Raw genomic sequence first — 19,008 nt, forward strand, 5'->3', positions numbered from 1 at the left:
CGCGGCATTTTCAAATTTCTCCGTTTTCAAATTTACCCGGGTCAGTGTGGACGGGGCCTTAGAATTATGGACTTCTGCTCGTATTCACAGAGTCTTGAATTTATCGAACCGTGACCTCTTTCGTGACAAACGTCACCGTGTAGTGCGTCAACTATCACGTCCGGTCAGCGGCTTACAACAAAGAAAAACAAAATGGCGTCGGCGAGCTTGGAAGAAGAGGAGACAGAGCTAAACTTTGGAAAGCTTCTTGTGAGGACATTCAGCGCTAGTGCACCGCCAGACACAAAGAGAGATGCTCAATGGAAAGTGGAGAGATTAAATCTCTTGAACATCGCAAACCTTTGCATTAAAAATCTCATCGATTCCGCGCTAAAACTTGGAAGAGTTATTGGAGACGAGCCTTTCGAACCCTTTCAACAGTTTTTTGTTGTGCTCGAAAGCATTTTACGACATGGATTAAAACGTAAGTGGGAATTGAGCCAATGTTTTTATTGAAGCTCTTTTTAAAGTAATTTTTGAAATAGTAGAAAGATTGAAACTTACTTCCTTTGGAAAAAATGTTTAAAGGAAGTTAGGAAACAAAACATAACATTCGTGCTAAGACGTGGCTGTCACATGACTTATATTATTTAACATTCAATCTCACTTCGTTTTATTCAGTAGCTATATTAAATAAGTTTGAATGTCTTCGCTGAAAGAGACTATTTTCCAACATTTCCGTATCCCTAGGAATTGTTATTAGTTATAATAATTTATAAAAGTTTTTTGGCTGATCATTTTTTTTGCCACAACAATGTGACGAGTTTCAATAATGAATGAACATTCAGAATTGTCATAAACGTTATCTTATTTTAATTCAAAGGTTAAGAAAAGATGAATTTTAATGCAGGCACATTTAATAATGTTCCTGAATTTAAATTCAAATGTATCATAGATATCAATTTATGGCCACTTGTATGACTGCTATAGATTTTTGCAACTAGAAATTTGGTTTCCACTAGTTAAAAAAATTATTGATCTTTTGGGAAATTTTCCCCAGTTTTTATTTTATCTAAGTTTTCCAGTTTTTTGTTTGCTCAGTTGAAAAATTTGAATAATTTTTAAAACAATATAAATTTGAATAATTCTTAATAAATAAAGAAGAAAGATCTGTAATATGTATTGCTACATGTAATGGGGCATAAACGTCCATACAAGATGATTTGTTTCTCAATAATTCATAGCACCTCTCTTACACCAATCAAACTGACGAAAATGCTTCTAAGGATGGAGTTGCCTGCACATGACTAGCAGACAATTCCAGGAAGTACTGGTACATTGTAGAAATACTCCTAGCCTGGTTGAGTACTCCAATGCAAGTTAATAGCTACCTTCAGATTTGACTATGAGATTGAGTATGAGTACCACTTTGGAATTTCGACGCGGTTGTATTCCCCAAATTATAATTACTTCCCTGTTGCTGACTAACACATAAATAAACGTTAGGGATAAGATTGGTGTGATAAGTGATTATAGGAGGCACACGAATTCGGTTTGAAAACTCGTACACATACTCAATCTCGTACTCGTAGTCCAATCTGAAGGTCACTAATGTCAGAACCAGTGATTCATCTGGAGCAAAGTACATATTCTGAAATTGTATTTATTTGACTCTTGTGTTTCTTGTTTGAAGTGAAACGTAATATTCTTGGTCATCGGAAGGATTATTGGGGACCACTAGAAGCACTAGAGCATGTTGCTCCTGATTCATCAGAGATTGTAAAGAGTGTTCAGAATCTTCCTAATGTCAGGTATGTGTATATACTTTGAAGGTTTTTTCCTTTCAAATTATTAGCCCTATTCAGGCTTAAAGCTGATTTTCAGTCCGTACTGCGCTGTCTTGGGTTTCGTTTTCAATTTTGTTTTTAATTCGTTGATCCACTACACTTTGGTAACAGCGTACATGAAGTTTTTTAGTCCACCATTATGGGTCGTTTTGTTCTAAAATGCTCAGTGAGCTGAAATGTTGGTTTGGAATAGCGTTGAGGTACTTCTACTCGTTGTTATTGTTTTGCAAGGGTATCTGGTGCTAATAATGAAGAAAAAGATATGTTGTGCCCCGAAATTGTTATTTTTGTTAGTAAACATTCCTTCGTGTGAGACTCAAAAACATTGCAGATGGAGATTGTGCAGTACAGACTGGAAATCATCTTTAGCATAATACAATAAGTGAGTTTCTTGGGTGTTCGATAAAAGTGAAATCAGTCAGTATAATAAGAAGAATTGAAATGCACCAATAGCAGCAAACCAATAACAGGGCTGTACTTAGGATTCTTTGTCTGCAAGGGGGAAACTCTGCTGCGGGGGCAAACTCCAATATAGCTACATGAAGTACCCAGCAAAATCAAACACTATGATAGAAATTTAGTTTTCTTGGCAGGGGCAACTGCGCCCTCCCCCTGTCCCCCTCTAGGTAAGCCTAAACAATCAACCTCATCGCCTGATGAAGACTAGCAGTATTGCAGTCAAAATGTCGCGATGAACACCTCAAAGTGATTCTATCGTGAGACAAACGAATAAATGTTCATTCCTATCTTACACCACTGACAATGAACAAGTACGAGGTGTGTCATTAAAGAAATTATTTCTTTAATGACATACCTCTTACTATTTAGGCATTGTCTACATGTACAATCTAGACTAGCTAGAAAACAATAACAGATCAAAATAATTGTCAGTTTAATCTTTTCCAAACCAAGCATTACTGATATTTTAGTTAAACCTTTTTTTAATTTGTACTTTGAGTTTTAATTATATCAATAATAAGAACATAGTAATATATGCATATAAATTATAATGTATGCATATGGATATAGATGCATATAAGCTGCGTATGCAGTGGAGAACAAATTCCTGAGTGGTACTGTACATGTTATCACTGATTTTATATTTTTTTCTTATTTTTTTCTTCCTTTAGAACTAATCATGGTAAAGGAAGAGCGTGGGTTAGATTAGCACTTATGCAAAAGAAACTAGCTGAATACATTATGATAATGGTAGAGAGCAAAGAACTTCTTCGGTAAGTCCATGTATAATCTTCATTGTACCAACCAAAGAACTCCTCTATCTACATTGTTAACAGAAATCCCCTGAATACAGTTAGAACCCCAGGTCCCCCAGACAGGTTATCAAATATTCTAATACTAACAGTAGAACCCTGGTAACTCGAACTCTGAAGGGAAACGACAAACAGTTCGAGTTAGCGGGGTTTCGAGTTAATGGGGTCAATTGAATAAAACTGAAAGGTGGGTTCAAATCCAAGGGAAATGGAAGTTTGTTCGAGTTACATTGTAGCGGGGTTGTTCGTGTTACTGGTACGGTATCCGCGTTCGAGTTCCAGGGTTCTACTGTACAGAGAAAATGCTTTAAGTACATGTTCATGTAATTGAATTTACTGACAAATTTGTTCACCTTAATTTTTTTATGTTTGGTCATGAAAAATTAAGGTGCTTAGGGAAAATTCACAGTAAGTCTGAAAGACATAGGTCTGGAACGCATTACTGACTACAATACAAAGCTACAATATTGCTGTTTAAGCATAAAATTATCGTCAGTGTATATGTACATTACACGTGTATGTTTTTTTTTTTTCAGAGAATGGTATGACCCTCATGCCGTGTTAATGCAGGAGGAAGGTGGAGTGATATCTGGGCTGCTTGTTGGGCTTAACATAATTGATTGTAATTTTGATTTAAAGGGAGACAGCCTTGATGTCTGGGTAAGTGAAAAGGCCAACTGTTCCAGTTTAGTTACAGTGCAAACATATATATTTCATGGTAAAATTTAATGTCTTGTGCCTGTGGGCCCAAGATGGGCCCATTGACCAGTTTGTACACAGCCACATATACATGTACATTGTATGATTCTTAAATAATATTTTGCGCTTTTAAGCCCTTAATGTGAGACGGGGACAAATTGCTGCAACAAGTCCCGCTACATTTTCCTGCGTGTGTACACATTGTGATTTTACAGATTTTGTCCCTGCTTCATGTCCCCTCGGTGTGAACAACACATGATTTTGTCGCTGCTTCATGTTGCTGCAACATGTACAGGCTGCGTCTTGACCCCATGTGTGCGGAGACCTTTACAATGAATTCAATATTCAAGTCCACATACATTCTTTGATTTGAAGGGAGATACCCTGGGGGAGGGCTGTCTTTTGCTGATTCTGAACAATCATTGTGGTACTACATGTAGGTAAATAAAATATTTAGAAATTTATCATTAGTGGCATTTTCAGAAGTCTTAGTTTGGAAATCTTTGGTTTTCACTGGGAATTCTGTTAGGCCTGCAGATAAAATAAGTCTCCTGATCAATTTCTCTTGGAAATTTGTTACTTGAGATCAAATGTTTTTTTTTTCTGAATTCCAGTCATCAGTCTTGGACCTTAGTTTGTATCTCAAGGATGGAAACTATTTGGAAAAATCACCAGAGGATAATAAAAAGTAAGTGATTATTAAGTGGAAGACACATGTACAGGTACCGGTAACTCCACCTGGATATAACTCCACATTGAGTAAGCCATAAATTTATATTGTAAGTTATCATGTACAGATTACATGTGTATGGGGTTATAAATCCAGAGGTGGCGGGGTGGTTCTCATATTTGGAGCAACTTTTTTATTTTTTGATTGAAGATTTTCTGAAGATTCTCCCAATTGTTTTCGAAGGTCATACGAATAAAGACTTTCAAGTAAGTTTCAAAGATGTGAATCTTGACAAACCAATTTTACGCTGCACTTGCAATATTCTTGGCACCAAAAGGAGGGGGCTGAGCCCCCCAAATTTTTGTTGGAGGTGGGGGTGGTGTTAGGTACAGCCACAGCCCCCCCCCCCCCTGCTCTGCCACCTATGAAATCTCAACATAATATGTTGAGATTTCATTTTATACTGCTGTATGTACACTTACAGATATGTAATACTTACAACAGACTATCTTCAATGTTTTGTTCCCCTTGAGTTTTCCAGACTTCAGCAGGATCCTACTGTACACTTGTAAGACTAGACCTGATTACTTGCTGCTAAGTTTGTTCCTTCCTGAGAACAGCAGCTGATAATTGCGCCTATTGTAAGACTTTTTTTTTTTCTTCCAGGACTGATGAAAATGAAGGCAGTGATTTAAGTGTTCTTATGGATCAAAAGGCCTACTTAGAGGAAATAAATAGAAACTTAAGGTAGGTCTACATACCATCTCCCAGGTGGTATGTGTTTTACTATTGGTCAATGTTATGGACCACATTCTATATTACGGCCCACAAAGAATAAGGGAAGCCTCGAGCCATGCGGCCAATACTGCTGGAGCTTATCCCGGTTTCTGTAGCATTAAGCGGCTAGGAATATTTCTACTCACCCCTGAATGGGGTGCTAGTTCATCGCAGGGTACCCCCCAGCCTTACTTTGCCGGTACCCATTTATACACCTGGGTGGAGAGAGGAACTATGTGAGTGTACATATGTCTTGCCCGAGAACACAACACAGTGACCCCGGCCAGGGCTCGATTCTGGAGTACATGATCCAGAGTTTGGCGCATGAACCATTAGGCCACCACGCCTCCCACAAAGAATGCATCCCATAAATTGTCAGAAGGGAAACGCAGTCTGTATCCCACAGTATATTGGTCGTCAACCTATATATGGAACTATCCAAATCTAAAAAAAAAAAATTATTTACTATTTTATACTTAGAAACCTAAAAGTAATGGTCTAGCACTTTTTTAATTACTGTTGAATGATGCTAGTCCTGTAAAGTTACAAAAAGAGTGTTGAGAAAGTAAAAAAAAAATAAATGTTTGAGGTACTAGCTAATGTACATTAATTTTTATCTAGGATGCACATCAACATCTTAACGAGCTCCTGGGCTCTTCTGTATAATGGGTAAATAAATTACATTTTATAATTATGTGTATATTTATTATAACTGATTTTGTAACTCTATTTAGTTCCACAGTTAGTACTTTGCAGTCAAAGTTAAAGAATATGAAAATGACAAATGACGACCTTTCTACACAGGTACATTGTAATTTGTTGTTACTGTTATTTAATTAACTAATTAGCTGGTGGGTGTATGCTCAGTTTATCTGTTCAACAGCTACATTTACCTTATAAAATATTAAATAATATTATTTTATTTTGTCAATTTATTTAATCTGCAGCTTACATCATGTACAGAGCAGATAGTGCAGCTCATGCAAGAGAGAGACATTTTACAGGATGCAAATAACCAAATGAATGAAGTCAGCACTAGAAAACTGCAAGTGAGTACTTACATGTATCCCCAATTTGAGTTACACTGTACAATGTACATAGCCATTTTCACACTAGAAGACGGACAAATCGTCTAGACGGACAAGTATGTCATCTGACGATTTGTTCGTCTAGTGTGAATTTAAGACGGCTTTTAGACGACTTGTCTGTCTAGACGACCAAGTCGACTGCTCAAAAAATTGTCTTCCTAGACGGCCAAAATCGACGGACAAATTCAGACGACTTGTACATTTAAATTTGTGTCTGTCCCGTTTTTCACACTAAGGCGATTTGTCCATCTCTAGTGTGAAAATGGCCAATTTATTATATTTGTAAAACACAGAGTTGTTAAAAAGTAATGGAATCTCTTTTTTGTGGTTTGGTACACTGAACTAATTCCAAAAAGATACTGCTGGGGAAGCTTATGTGTGGACGGCTTATAGATGGCTTATATATATAGAAGTACATAAAAATCTTCTGAAAATAGGCTGACAAGTTCATGTAATGACTTAAAAGTTTTGATGAGCGATATAATTATTAAAAAAAAACATTCCAATTAAGACGGAATCCACTAGGAAGTCGAGTAATATTTATTAAAGTTGGACAAAAATCAATTTCCAGAATAATTTAAATCCTATTGCGTTATTTCCTACCCTTAATAAAAGGTAAAGATGTAAGTAATTATCCGTGATAACACCAACAACAATTTCTTATCAGAGTCTGAGAAAATGAATTTCAAAGTTTACAAGGTATGGGAAAAATCTCACGTGTAGCCATTTTGTGAAGTCGTCTTAAGCGATTCAGTGGAATTCAGCGGAACTTCAAAATGTGTTTTCGATGTGTGGTGTTGTTAGAAAAGATTTCTTTTGATAAGATATTTGAAGCAGTAACAAAAAAGTTTGCAATAAGGTAGAAATAATTCTGGTACAACAATTTCTTATCAGAGTCTGAGAAAATGATATTTAAAGTTCACAAGCTATGGGCAAAAGCTTACATCTTTTAAGCAATTCAGTGGAATTCAGCGGAACTTCAAAATGTGTTTTCGATGTGTGGTGTTGTTAGAAAAGATTTCTTTCGATAAGATATTTGAAGCAGTAACACAAAAGCTTGCAATCAGGTGTAAATAGTTTTGGTACATAATTTTGTCCAATAACTACTCGAAGTCTTGGCGGATTTCCTCTTAAACGTTTTAAACTGCACTCCTTTTGCAGAATTATCCTTTGTCTGAGCTTGTTAGAAGTACAATTTTCAGTGAGGACATTCGTAAGTTAATGTGAAAAAGTTAGATGGGGGCTGATTTTTGTGTTCGTTGCAGGCAGAAGAGGCTTATAAGCAGGGAGGGGCTGGGGGTTGGGGTATCCACTTACACAGGACAAGGATCTTATTTCTGAAATGTACTGTAACCCATTAATTTTGACGTATTTATTTTGTTGCATTTCATTTCCAGCTTGCACAAGCTGATATTGATGTAGAGAGGGAAACCTATCAAAAATCAAGGTACATGTAAATGGGAGAGCTTGACTTCCTGAGAAAAAGAAACTTAACGTTGTTCCGGATTTTCTCTTTTAAATATTTCACCTGTAAATAAGGCCAGGTTAAAAGTACCATTCTTACACATTTTTGTCCTGGCGCTGATTGTTTTTCAACAATATAATATTGCAGTTATTACCGTAAAAACTTGTGAATCCATGTTAGTTCGAGTTAAGCTGCTCAAACAAAGTGGAAAAAATCATTTGAAAGAACTAGTGAGGAACAATTTGGGTTTTGAACCTGAAAACCGAGGCATTAGCGGTCATTCACGACTACTTTAGGAGCCAGAACTTTTACCAAAAGCAATGATCGGCAACAACAGTTTTCAAAATGTTAAATGTTTATTTAAGGTTTTTTTTTTTTTTTTTTTTTCTGACTGCAAACTAGGAAATTTACCCTCCGAAAAGCAATGGTCTCGTAGTTACGCTGCACCCACCATTTTGAGCCCAAAATTTCAGCAAAAAGGTGCGGCTTATACCCATATTATTGTTTTGTTTTTGCAGGGAAGGTTTGAATGACATGTACAACGTAATTAGAAAGCAGCTGGATACAGAAATACAACTGAGGAAGGTAGAAAGAAGTCAAGCTTTGACTAATTCAACAATCACATCCCTCAATATTGAATAAAATATTTTTTGTCGCTAAATATCTTTCTTTAACAACGTTGCAGAGCGGATAATTACCTGGGCCCAGTTGCTTAAAGGGGCGGTGGATAACGCTAAACACCAGATATGTCCAGGATTGAACGCTAATGAGATGCACGCACCTCATGACAGGCGTCACAAAGTGTCCTCATTAATAAAAGTTCACCAAAACACACCAAAATCTGTCAAATATGAAGTAATATGGAAATGTCAAATAACACAGTCAAACATGAAGTACTCATAAAACAATACTTGCGTTCAATCCTAGACATAAGTGCTAAACACAGGATAAATCACCATCCATTGGTAAATGTTAACACAACTATTTGTACTGCTCTATCCATTGAATAGCGATTTAATGGTAAATCACTGACTGCATATTTATTCGACTTTTGAACAACTGGGGCCAGGTGAACAAAATAGTGGAGAGAAATGGTCGAAATATTATAGTACCAATGCAGGGAAGTTTGTGAATTTGTGATGTACTTCTAGGAAACAGAAAAAGAACTTGAGTTAGCAAGGAGCATGAAAGAAGAAAGTGAAGTAAGTTCTCCATGCATGTTACATTCTATTTAAACGACACAACACTCTGAAACAAGCTTGTTGTTAGAAATACGTTGTTTGTCCATTGCTGGGCCTTTAATAATCAAAAGCTTGGAAGAGATTCTCTTCAAAAGGGAAAAACACTATTCGCTTAGTTGGGAAAACTAATGCCATGCAGGAGAGTAGTAATTACTCATAACTAAGCAAGGATGGTTGGCATTGACTGAGGTACAATTTCAAAGTACGTAAGTCTAAGAGGTTGATTTGCTCTCTCCTTGGAATGTGTTTAACTCTTTAAAGTCCTCTTACGTTAGATTCGTGTCAACTGTTGAAAGCCTCTGTCAAAATTAAAGAAGCTACGTCACGGAAAACGCATCTTGAAAAAATTGGCAAGTTTTTTTTTTTAAATTTCACATTCGTGATCCGTCTTTATCATCGTCAGTCAAATCTATCGTTGGTTATTTTCGGGTTTTTAATTATTACTCCTTGTCATTCGTTTCTGATCTGATTCTTTCCCAGGTTGCCATGCGGCTGCTTGAGAAGGACATACATGATAAACAAGACACATTGATCTCTTTACGAAGACAGCTGGACGATGTCAAGAAACTCAATCTTGAACTTCACAACAAGTTACAGGTTACTTGAAACTTCTAATGAATTTATCTTTAGTAACTGCTCGTCACTTTTAAAACCAGTGTGGTGCCAATAGTTGACTAAATAAAGTATCTCTTTTCCTCATTAACTATAAGGAAGTGACAAACCCCGTGTAAAAAATTAAGAAATAATAGCATCCAAGGTTAAAGGGACTTTGTCACGGATTTTAACATATTTTTGAACAGCCAAAATTGATATTTGTGTCTAAAAATAATGGTCCATTTTTAGTGCAGAATGCACTATTGTGATGGTTGTTGGGGCTATTGTTGGGGCTGTCGTCCGCTAAACCCCTAAACCCCTAAAGCGCTATGGTGTAAACTTTAATATTTTTCTTGTGAAGGGGGTGGGGGTGGGGAGCACCTGACCGTACCCCTAGGTAAAACCTGGAGCACATCTACGTTACTTTCATATGAAGATCTCAAACGTATATATTTGTTTCAGAAAACCCTTTGCTCTCCTTGTGGTACTACTCAACGTAATTTACACCAAACGCATGCGCAGATTAGTCTACGTTGTTTTCTGGAACTATCATGAACATCGCTTGTATTGCGTGTTTGCGGTAGGCTTCCTGCAGACTTCTTGGCGCCAAGTAAAAACCGAAAATTAATTAAATTAGATTTTGAGACTTTCACATCGCTTTCGTAATTAGGTATGCAAAAACTTGCACCGGGATTTTCGGCGTGAACACCTGATAGCCAGGAAACAAATATCCTAGCTGTACTGCGTTTTAAAAAACCTGTCGAAAAATATGTTTTTTGATTAGATTTGTTTCTTTAGTTTTTGATAAATGGTCTTTCGTGCAGTCTAAACCGTAACTTAATTAAATTAAACAAATGTCATCGATGCCGCCGTAAAACAAACAAAAAACAAAAGTTTCATGTTATCGCATTTTCAAGGAAGACAAAAGTATTTTGTTACAAACGAACAAAAGTGTCGTGATACGTTTGCAAAGATTAGCGTAAGGAACACCTGGGAAAGAATACAAGTAGCCTGTGAACAGTTTTTCCGAAAGTAAAATAAAGCAAATAAACACGAACATATATAAAACATCATACTTTCAATTGTTCCATATTGCATTCTGCACTTACCAAGTCATCGAGATTTTTATTGTCAATTGTTATATTAGAGCACTGAAACTGCTAACAAGCGTCTTTAGCAGCAGATGGCTCGGATGGGAATGGATTGCAACTTGAAAAATTGGGGCTAAACGTTTCAAGTTGTTTCAGCGTGTCTTAAAAAAAATCGATATTTATAGCCGAAGTTTATCCGCAAGTTAAGATTATATCTTCCTTAGGATATTCAAATATAATGTTTTTCATGGGTCCTGTTGCCTACCACTAATTTCAGAGCAGTTTGAACCGAAAAATCCGCCAATTCCTCGTGACGTAGCTCCTTCAAGGGAGGAAGGGAGAAAAGTAAATGGTTTTTTAAAAGTTTTTCCTTACAGTTTTTATCTCAGTGCCACTACCATTGAAATCACCGTTTCATGAAATACAAAATATTCTTGCTAGATAAATTTTACCCGCTGATCAGGCATTGTCAGCTCAGGGATAATTATTGCAAGAAGCAAGACACGTTCTCCGACACGTCACTGACACCGCTTGTGAAAGTTGCCACTTACCTTTGAGCAGTACTTAGCTTAGAAAGCAACCGTGTTTAACAGAAGCTTCCTACGCAGACGAATTTAAGAGCGTCATGTAGCAGGCTTGTCCAACAATTCCGTTAATTTAGCTGTCCTGTTGCAGGTGAGTGAGTCATCAACTAAGGACCACATGAACAAGTGGACAGAACTGGAGGAGAAATGCGCAAGAATGATTGGTCATACCAAGGAGCTTGAAAACAGGTACGAAAATAAACGTACAGTGTATATTGAACACGGGAAGAGAAATTTCATATCTCCAAGCAACCATACATTATTTTGTTTATTATATAAACCTACTAATAACGAGGTTTGTGACGATTTTCCGAAGATTTCCGAAGATTTTCAAAATGTTGTCCGAAGGTGGTACGAATGTTTCCGAACATTTTCCGAACTTTTTCCGAAAAGTTCCGAAGATTACCGAAGATTGCCGAGGAAGATCCGGAGATGTTTAACTTTGGCTCATTGAGCATTGAAACACGGCAAACTCTGCGAGCTGATTGGTCAAAAATGATATCACACGCGTGGATATCATTACAAACTGCATGGTACTAACATCAGAAACCAGAAGGAATTGATAGCTTCTTGTAAGTGTCTGGTGACTTTCAAATATGTTTACACCTTGCAACTATACGATGTCTTGTGGAGAAGTTGAAATACATATAATTGAACAAATGGTTGCAGCTGATGTAAAGTGATTCCCATCTGTGTTTGCGTTCTTTTTAGCCTGAGTGAAGTCTCGTCAAAGAAGACTGAAGCGGAAAACGTGGTTGATCAGTTGAATAATAAACTGGCGGACAGTGAAAGTGAAAGGTAAAGCCTTTTATATCTTATCGTATAAACTTTTTTATGTGTTAGCCAAATCTATCATGTGGGTCGCATTGTGTCCTCGCGCGTGGCAGCAATACAGGAGATTTGTTTGAGCCCCTTTGAGGGATAAAATAAGTTTTAAATATGGTTTTGAGCCTTTTAGTTTCAAATTTCCTTTTTCAAACTTTATTTAAACTCGAATTTAGAGTAGCTTGACAAGCTAATATTTCCGAGAACAAAATATTTGATAACGAAAAATTCAAATAGAAATTGTTATTTACATATTTAAAATTGACTTATATTAACTAATTATAAAAATTGACATTTACATGCTTTATGAATTGGCTTTGCTGATGTGCTTTTTGAAGTCTGAGGTGTTACATAACCTTATAAAATTGGGTAGTTCCACCGAAAGGTGGAACACGATTTTCGAGTTATATACATGTACGCTTAAAGCTGATTTCCAGTCCTTACTGCGCAGACTCGGGGTTTGTTGTCGTTTTTGTTTTGAATTCGTTGAAACGTTACACTTCGGTGACAGCATACATGAAGTTTTTAAGTCCGCCATTACAGTTCGTTTCGATAATGAAGAAAAAGGTAAGTTTGTCGCGGAAATTTTAGTTTTGCTTGTAAACATTCCTTCGTGTGGGCTCACATAAACATTGTAGCCGAGATTGCGCAGTACGGACTGGAATTCATCTTTAAGGCAGAACAATCCCAAAACGCCCAATTACAAACTGAAAGGTTTTTAGTAATAATGTAACGTTAAGGGTATGAAAATAAAGCCCTTGAAAGCATTACACGTGTAAATGGCTTCTCGGCATTTCCAGTTGAATGACATCCCTTTATACTTACAGAACTGCATTAGATACTAACCTCAAAATCGAGCGTGAATGGCGGACAAGTCTACAAGAAGAATCAGTAAAAGATAAAGAAAGAATAGGTGCAATGCAAATGGAATTAAAACAACTGGAAAAACTCAAAAAGGTATTTAAAACTTAAAAAGCAACTTAAAAAGGTGTGTGTCGTGAAAAGTCAGGTCTATATGCTTTGAAAACAGTTGACCAGCTTCAAACACTATCTTGTATGCACACTCTACATGTTACATGTTAACAGCCACGGTTTAAGACGGAATCCACTAGGAAGTCGAGTAATATTTATTAAAGTTGGACAAAAATCAATTTCCAGAATAATTTAAATCCTATTGCGTTATTTCCTACCCTTAATAAAAGGTAAAGATGTTAGTAATTATCCGTGTTAACACCAACAACAATTTCTTATCAGAGTCTGAGAAAATGAATTTCAAAGTTCACAAGGTATAGGCAAAATCTCACGTGTAGCCATTTTGTAAATTCGTCTTAAGCGATTCAGTGGAATTCAGCGGAACTTCAAAATGTGTTTTCGATGTGTGGTGTTGTTAGAAAAGATTTCTTTCGATAAGATATTTGAAGCAGTAACACAAAAGCTTGCAATCAGGTGTAAATAGTTTTGGTACATAATTTTGTCCAATAACTACTCGAAGTCCTAGCGGATTTCCTCTTAACCTCTTCTTTGTAAGATTATACTTCGACGAAACCATAGCAAGCATAGTTGACGTAGATTTATCATTCACCTAATGGGTTTATTATGTTTTTATTTAGAAACTTTACTTATGATCTTATTTGATCACCAGGAATACCAAGTGTTACACGAGAAATACATGTCGTTAAAAAAGTCCTACTCAGAACAGGAGACGGTGAGTAACTGCTTTGATCTTGCTTGGATGTTTTTAGTATTGGTTAAAGATTAAATTAATTGGCGAACATTGGGGTTGAGTGAAGTGTACTTTAAACATGCTTAAACTTATACCAAAAACACACCTCAAGCATGCTTCATGGCATGCATAAAAATAAACTTCAAAAATACTACAAAAGTTACTTCAAAAGTACTTATTGAAATACTGACCTTTTTTAAATATTGAAATGTTAAAATTATCCAGTTGTGTTTATAATCTTGCTCAGTTGTGTGAAATTATTATTATTATTACCGTATTTACTCGAATAAGCGCCGCGGCGCTTATTTAATTTTTCGCGCCACAAGTGCGGCGCTTATTCGAGGGCGGCGCTTATTTAAAATTTGGACGCCGCAAAGAATCTCATCTAAACGAAACTTCTACGGTAACTAAAATAAGGGTCTTTTGATTGTCAGGATTCGTATTTTACGAAAGAGAGTAGTTGCGCGCTTGCTGTCCCGACAAAGCTCACGGCTTTGTATTGTTAGAATTTTTGATAGGCGAGCGGTAAAACATAACTTTGAACTGCGAAACATCGCTTATTATGTAAAGGGAATTTCCAAGGCCGTTTCAGAGCTTCTTTTTTGTGCTACTTTTGTTTATACTGCGGCGCTTATTCGGGGGCGGCGCTTATTAACTTTTTTGTCCCGAATGCGGCGCTTATTGGAGGGCGGCGCTTATTCAGGGGCGGCGCTTATTCGAGTAAATACGTTAAATGAATTTTGTGAAGAATACGTGCACGCGACTGGTAATAAGTAAGGCTATGCAACCGAAAAGTGATTAGAAATATAAGCTCGAGTGATACCTGATTTCAAAGTTATTGTAAAGCATACAAAAAGTGCTGTTCAAAGGTAAGCTAAAGATATGCTACAACTGCACTTTAGGTCTTCATTAAGTTTGTCAAAAACAAAAGGAAGGCAGATTAAGTGTGAATATTTAACAATTATCCGCATCGCGCGGAAATCGCCTGAACTTAGCCGACGAGGCCGAAGGCGAGTGGCATCAGACGAATCCGAAGACAGCGGAACGAATCAACAAATTGTCAACGAACACACTGCAGAAGAAAAACTGATATGCAGCGCACAAGGCCGGACGAACCCAACCACGAATCGCAGGAACTGTATGAGGACAGAATCAAACATGACAAAGGGCAGCGCGCGACTTGTTGAATAATAAGTGAAAGTACCCGTACAGTAATGCGTCTTTTTGTGCTTATTGTTGCAGGCGCTTGTAGAGATGGGTTCTCACTTATCCAAGTAAGTATACGAGTTTTTCAGTTTTCTTCTTCAGTAATTTGTAGTTCCTTGATCTGTTTTTGTTGTCTCTCATTGAGCGTTTTCTGGTCTAGTTCACAGCAGAAGGTTGAAGAAATGAAAGAAGTCACGCAGTCTATGAAGGTAATGTCACGCAATGTATTCACTGAGAATACAACGACGACATAACGGCGCGACGACGAAAACAAAACGAGAAAATCCGAGTGTTTTAGAACCCTGTTTGCCGTAGACCGCCTGGTAAGCGATGAGTGGACTCGGTTTTGCATGAAAAGCAACGTTTTAACGCCTCGGTTTGTGGTATTTTTCTCAGCCTTCGGCTTCAGAAGGTAACACACACCTTGCCCTTGATAATTTCCGCTATCATATCAACTTTGTATTAACAGTGATTTAGTTATACACAAACAGGTAAATACAAACGATACATGTATTATAGCCCGACGTTTCGGCGACCTCATGACGCCATTATCAAGGGTAAATTGAGAAGAATTAATTAAATGCGAAGTTCAAAGAGTTAATTAATAACTCTTTGAACTTCGCATTTAGGTTCGTGTTGGGTGTTTTTTTTTTTTTTTTTTTTTTTTTTTTTTTTTTTTTTTTTTTTTTTTTTTTTTTTTTTTTAATTAATTTTTCTCAATTTACCCTTGATAATGGCGTCATGAGGTCGCCGAAACGTCGGGCTATAATATCGTTTGTGTTTACCTGTTTGTGCATATCAACTTTATCCAAAAATATTTATTATCAACATAAAGTTGACTTATAATACACTATTTTTTTTTCCACTTGAAAGCCGTTGTAGCTTAACAGTTTTTTTAGGCTTTCTTATATAGGGCCCCTTTACACTGGTGATTTTTGTCGCGCCGAAGTTGCATCAAGTTTCGAACAAGTTTGAAACTCCTGCGATATTGCTGTGATAGAATCGCCATGAAATCGCCGCTCTTTTACGCGCGTGTACGCGCTTCCATGGCGATTTTATCGCAGCGATATCGCAGGAGTTTCGAACCTGTTGGAAAGTTAATAAAACTTCGGTAAAGTTGCAACGAATTACGCGACAAAAATCGCCAGTGTAAACGGGCCTTTAATTAGGGTTGTATTATAAGTGAGGTTTGTTATTTCGTAAAGCTCGTTATAACGTGAGTTTCGTTGCATCTTGAGCTTAGTTATGTATGTCGGAGGCTGCGTTGCATTGAGATTCGTGTTCGATATAAACACACGAAAGACACGTTAATAAGGATTTGGATTTGATTTAATTACTTTGGTTGGGTTTATATATTAGAGTTCTACTATACTCTGACCTGCCATGAAGTTCTCGTTTCCAGATATCTGTCTCGGATCCGTGAAGGAAGGCCTGATCTCATGCTGGTTCCTTATGTCTTTACACTTTATTTTCCAGGAAAAGAAGTGGGCTGAAGACAAGGATGCTGCCCAGTGTCAACAGTGCAATCAGCCATTTTCTTTGGCAAGACGAAAGGTAGCAGTTGTAACTAGTAGCCCTGTCATTTTAAGCCTTTATGTTTGTTTTTCTAGAAATATAGCAAGCGACTACCTTAGAGAGTTTTCTTGCAGGCTGCATGTAGCTAAACAAGCTAGACAAGTCTTTGTTAGCGTAATGTTGAATTGCTATTTTTAAAAGTATTTTTAGGCCACATCAGCTCTAGCTGGTTTTCATGTGGGTCCTCTATCCAGGTCGAATTGGAATTTGGAAATGTTGGTTTTATAGGAGAGAGGAAAACTGGAGAACTCGGAGAAAAAACCTCGGAGCAAGGACGAGAACCAACAACAAACTTAACCCACATATGACGCCGGGTGCGGGAATCAACAACAAACTTTAAAACCCACATATGACGCCGGGGCGGGAACAACAACAAACTTTAAACCCACATATGACGCCGGGTGCGGGAATCGGGTAACATTGGTGAGCGGCGAGCGCTCTCACCACTGCACCATCCCTGACCCCCCTGTTTCCATTGAAGCCTGAGCTGAATGGTCTCCTTTGCGACGCGTTACTCGCTCTCCCCGTTTATGGTAGTGTCTCAAAGCGTTTTTTTTGTTATTTTTTTTCTTCCAGCATCATTGTCGTAACTGCGGTGGTATCTTTTGCAACTCCTGTTCGGATTACACCATGCCCCTGCCTTCCTCGGCCAAGCCTGTCCGCGTGTGTGACGCGTGCTACACAACTCTACTGCAGAGGTATCAGAGGTGACAGCAGTCTGCGATACATGGCCAGCGGATGTGTTGATGTGCATGCGCGTTGCGATCAGATGATTTGGGGATCCACTTTAGAGTGCAAAATTTGTAGACGAATTTAAACTTCTGCTGAACTTTGAACTATCTAGTGCTGACGAGAATGTACTCATCTTAGGAAGAATTTTCACGTCATGATAAGTTTGTAGTCTTTTTAGGAATCAAGCTGCGAGTTAATATTTCAGACGTTTCCAGATCTCCTATCACCAGGCCACTTTATAACACACTGTTTAGCGGTGGATCTCTGTACGAGCGTAACTCAATACTGAGGGCAGAATTCTTGATATTAGAAACGAATAATTCTTATCCAAAAGCAGCATTTTTAGCTCAAGCTGTACAGCAAGCACCTTTTAACCTTTTTACCCTTGAATTCAAGAAACAATTCTTCTTTAGAATTTGTTTTAGCAGACACGTTTTCTAAGATAACGAAATCATTTTATTTCACTACGTCCTGACTGGAATGCGGTATGACACTGATTGAAGAATTAAGAGAATTTACAAATATTCACTGCAATTAGAACGCAAATGACTTAAATTTTAAATTAAATTGACTGTAAATTTTGACAATTTCAAAGTGTGTCGCCAGTATTTTTTACCAATTATTTAAACCTAAATCTAAACGAAACATGCGCTTTATTCACCTGTGCTCTTTAGACGTGGGGATTTTTTAATTCATTCAAGTGATGAAACTTAATTCCTCGAGAATTTTGCTTGCAACAGCCAGTGAAATGCAGACATTAATTGAAATTTGGTGGTAGCTCAGTCGGGTGGAATAAGCACCAGTTTGTTTCCAAAAATATTGTGAGCCCGCGGTTTTGCTAACCGACGTTGCTTAGCAACATGACTTATGAACGCACGTCATTATAAAACATTCGTGAGTGCTGGGGCTGTTTTATGATTGGATAATCAATATCTGGAAACTCCTAGTGTGATTTAACTAAGACTTGCTTAAAATGGGACGTATTCCCCTGAGTGAGAGTGAATTCAAATACAGTATTGCCCATGCTTAAATTTCGCTGAAATCCGTGACACAGTTCCTTTAATTCATTCGAATAAGTGTACATTGGGACGCAATGTCGTCCACAAAGCTCGCTCTTCGTGTGGTTGGCACCAAGTACGTGGCCTCTGTTCGGAAATATTCGTACGACCTTCGGACAACATTTTAAATATCTTCGGATGTTTTTATTACCTCCACTTAACCATGTTTGAATCTATTTAATTAATGGCTCAACCAGTCCATAGAGGTGGGAAGCGCGGTGGCCTAATGGTTAGCGCGCTCGACTCCGAGTCGAACGGCCCAGGTTCGAGGCCTGGCCGGGGCGCTGCGTTGTGTTCTTGGGCAAGACACTTAACTCTCACAGTGCCTCTCTCCACCCAGGTGTATAAATGGGTACCGGCGAATTTACTGCTGGGGGGTAACCCTGCGATGGAGCATCCCATTCAGGGGCGAGTAGCAATAGTACTAGTCGCTTAATGCAACGGAAACCGGGATAAGCTCCGGCTGTATGGGCCACTTGGCTCGGACACAGACTTTACCTTTACCAACCATTCCATATAAAAGCACATTTAACCCTTTTCCCAAAAAAAACAAATTCAAATTTTTGGTTTTTGCGCATGCACA

At 37.7% G+C, this 19,008-nt stretch overlaps 1 protein-coding gene across 1 annotated transcript; it reads left to right on the top strand.

Annotated features, from left to right (window-relative positions):
* The first annotated feature begins 163 nt into the window (after positions 1-163).
* LOC144650813 (RUN and FYVE domain-containing protein 2-like) lies at positions 164-18,272 on the top strand. Its single transcript, XM_078510569.1, has 20 exons — positions 164-463; positions 1,673-1,790; positions 2,957-3,058; positions 3,634-3,757; positions 4,411-4,484; positions 5,133-5,213; positions 5,978-6,047; positions 6,191-6,292; positions 7,729-7,778; positions 8,315-8,381; positions 8,948-8,998; positions 9,518-9,634; positions 11,398-11,495; positions 12,018-12,104; positions 12,959-13,088; positions 13,774-13,836; positions 15,097-15,128; positions 15,221-15,269; positions 16,537-16,614; positions 17,212-18,272. Exons 1-20 carry the CDS (start codon positions 193-195, stop codon positions 17,344-17,346), a joined length of 1,899 nt encoding a protein of 632 aa, XP_078366695.1. The 5' UTR covers positions 164-192; the 3' UTR covers positions 17,347-18,272.
* Positions 18,273-19,008: the final 736 nt, after the last annotated feature.

The sequence above is a fragment of the Oculina patagonica genome, chromosome 4 (genome assembly GCF_052425735.1).
Source record: "Oculina patagonica isolate OP01 chromosome 4, crgOcupat, whole genome shotgun sequence".
NCBI lineage: Eukaryota > Metazoa > Cnidaria > Anthozoa > Scleractinia > Oculinidae > Oculina > Oculina patagonica.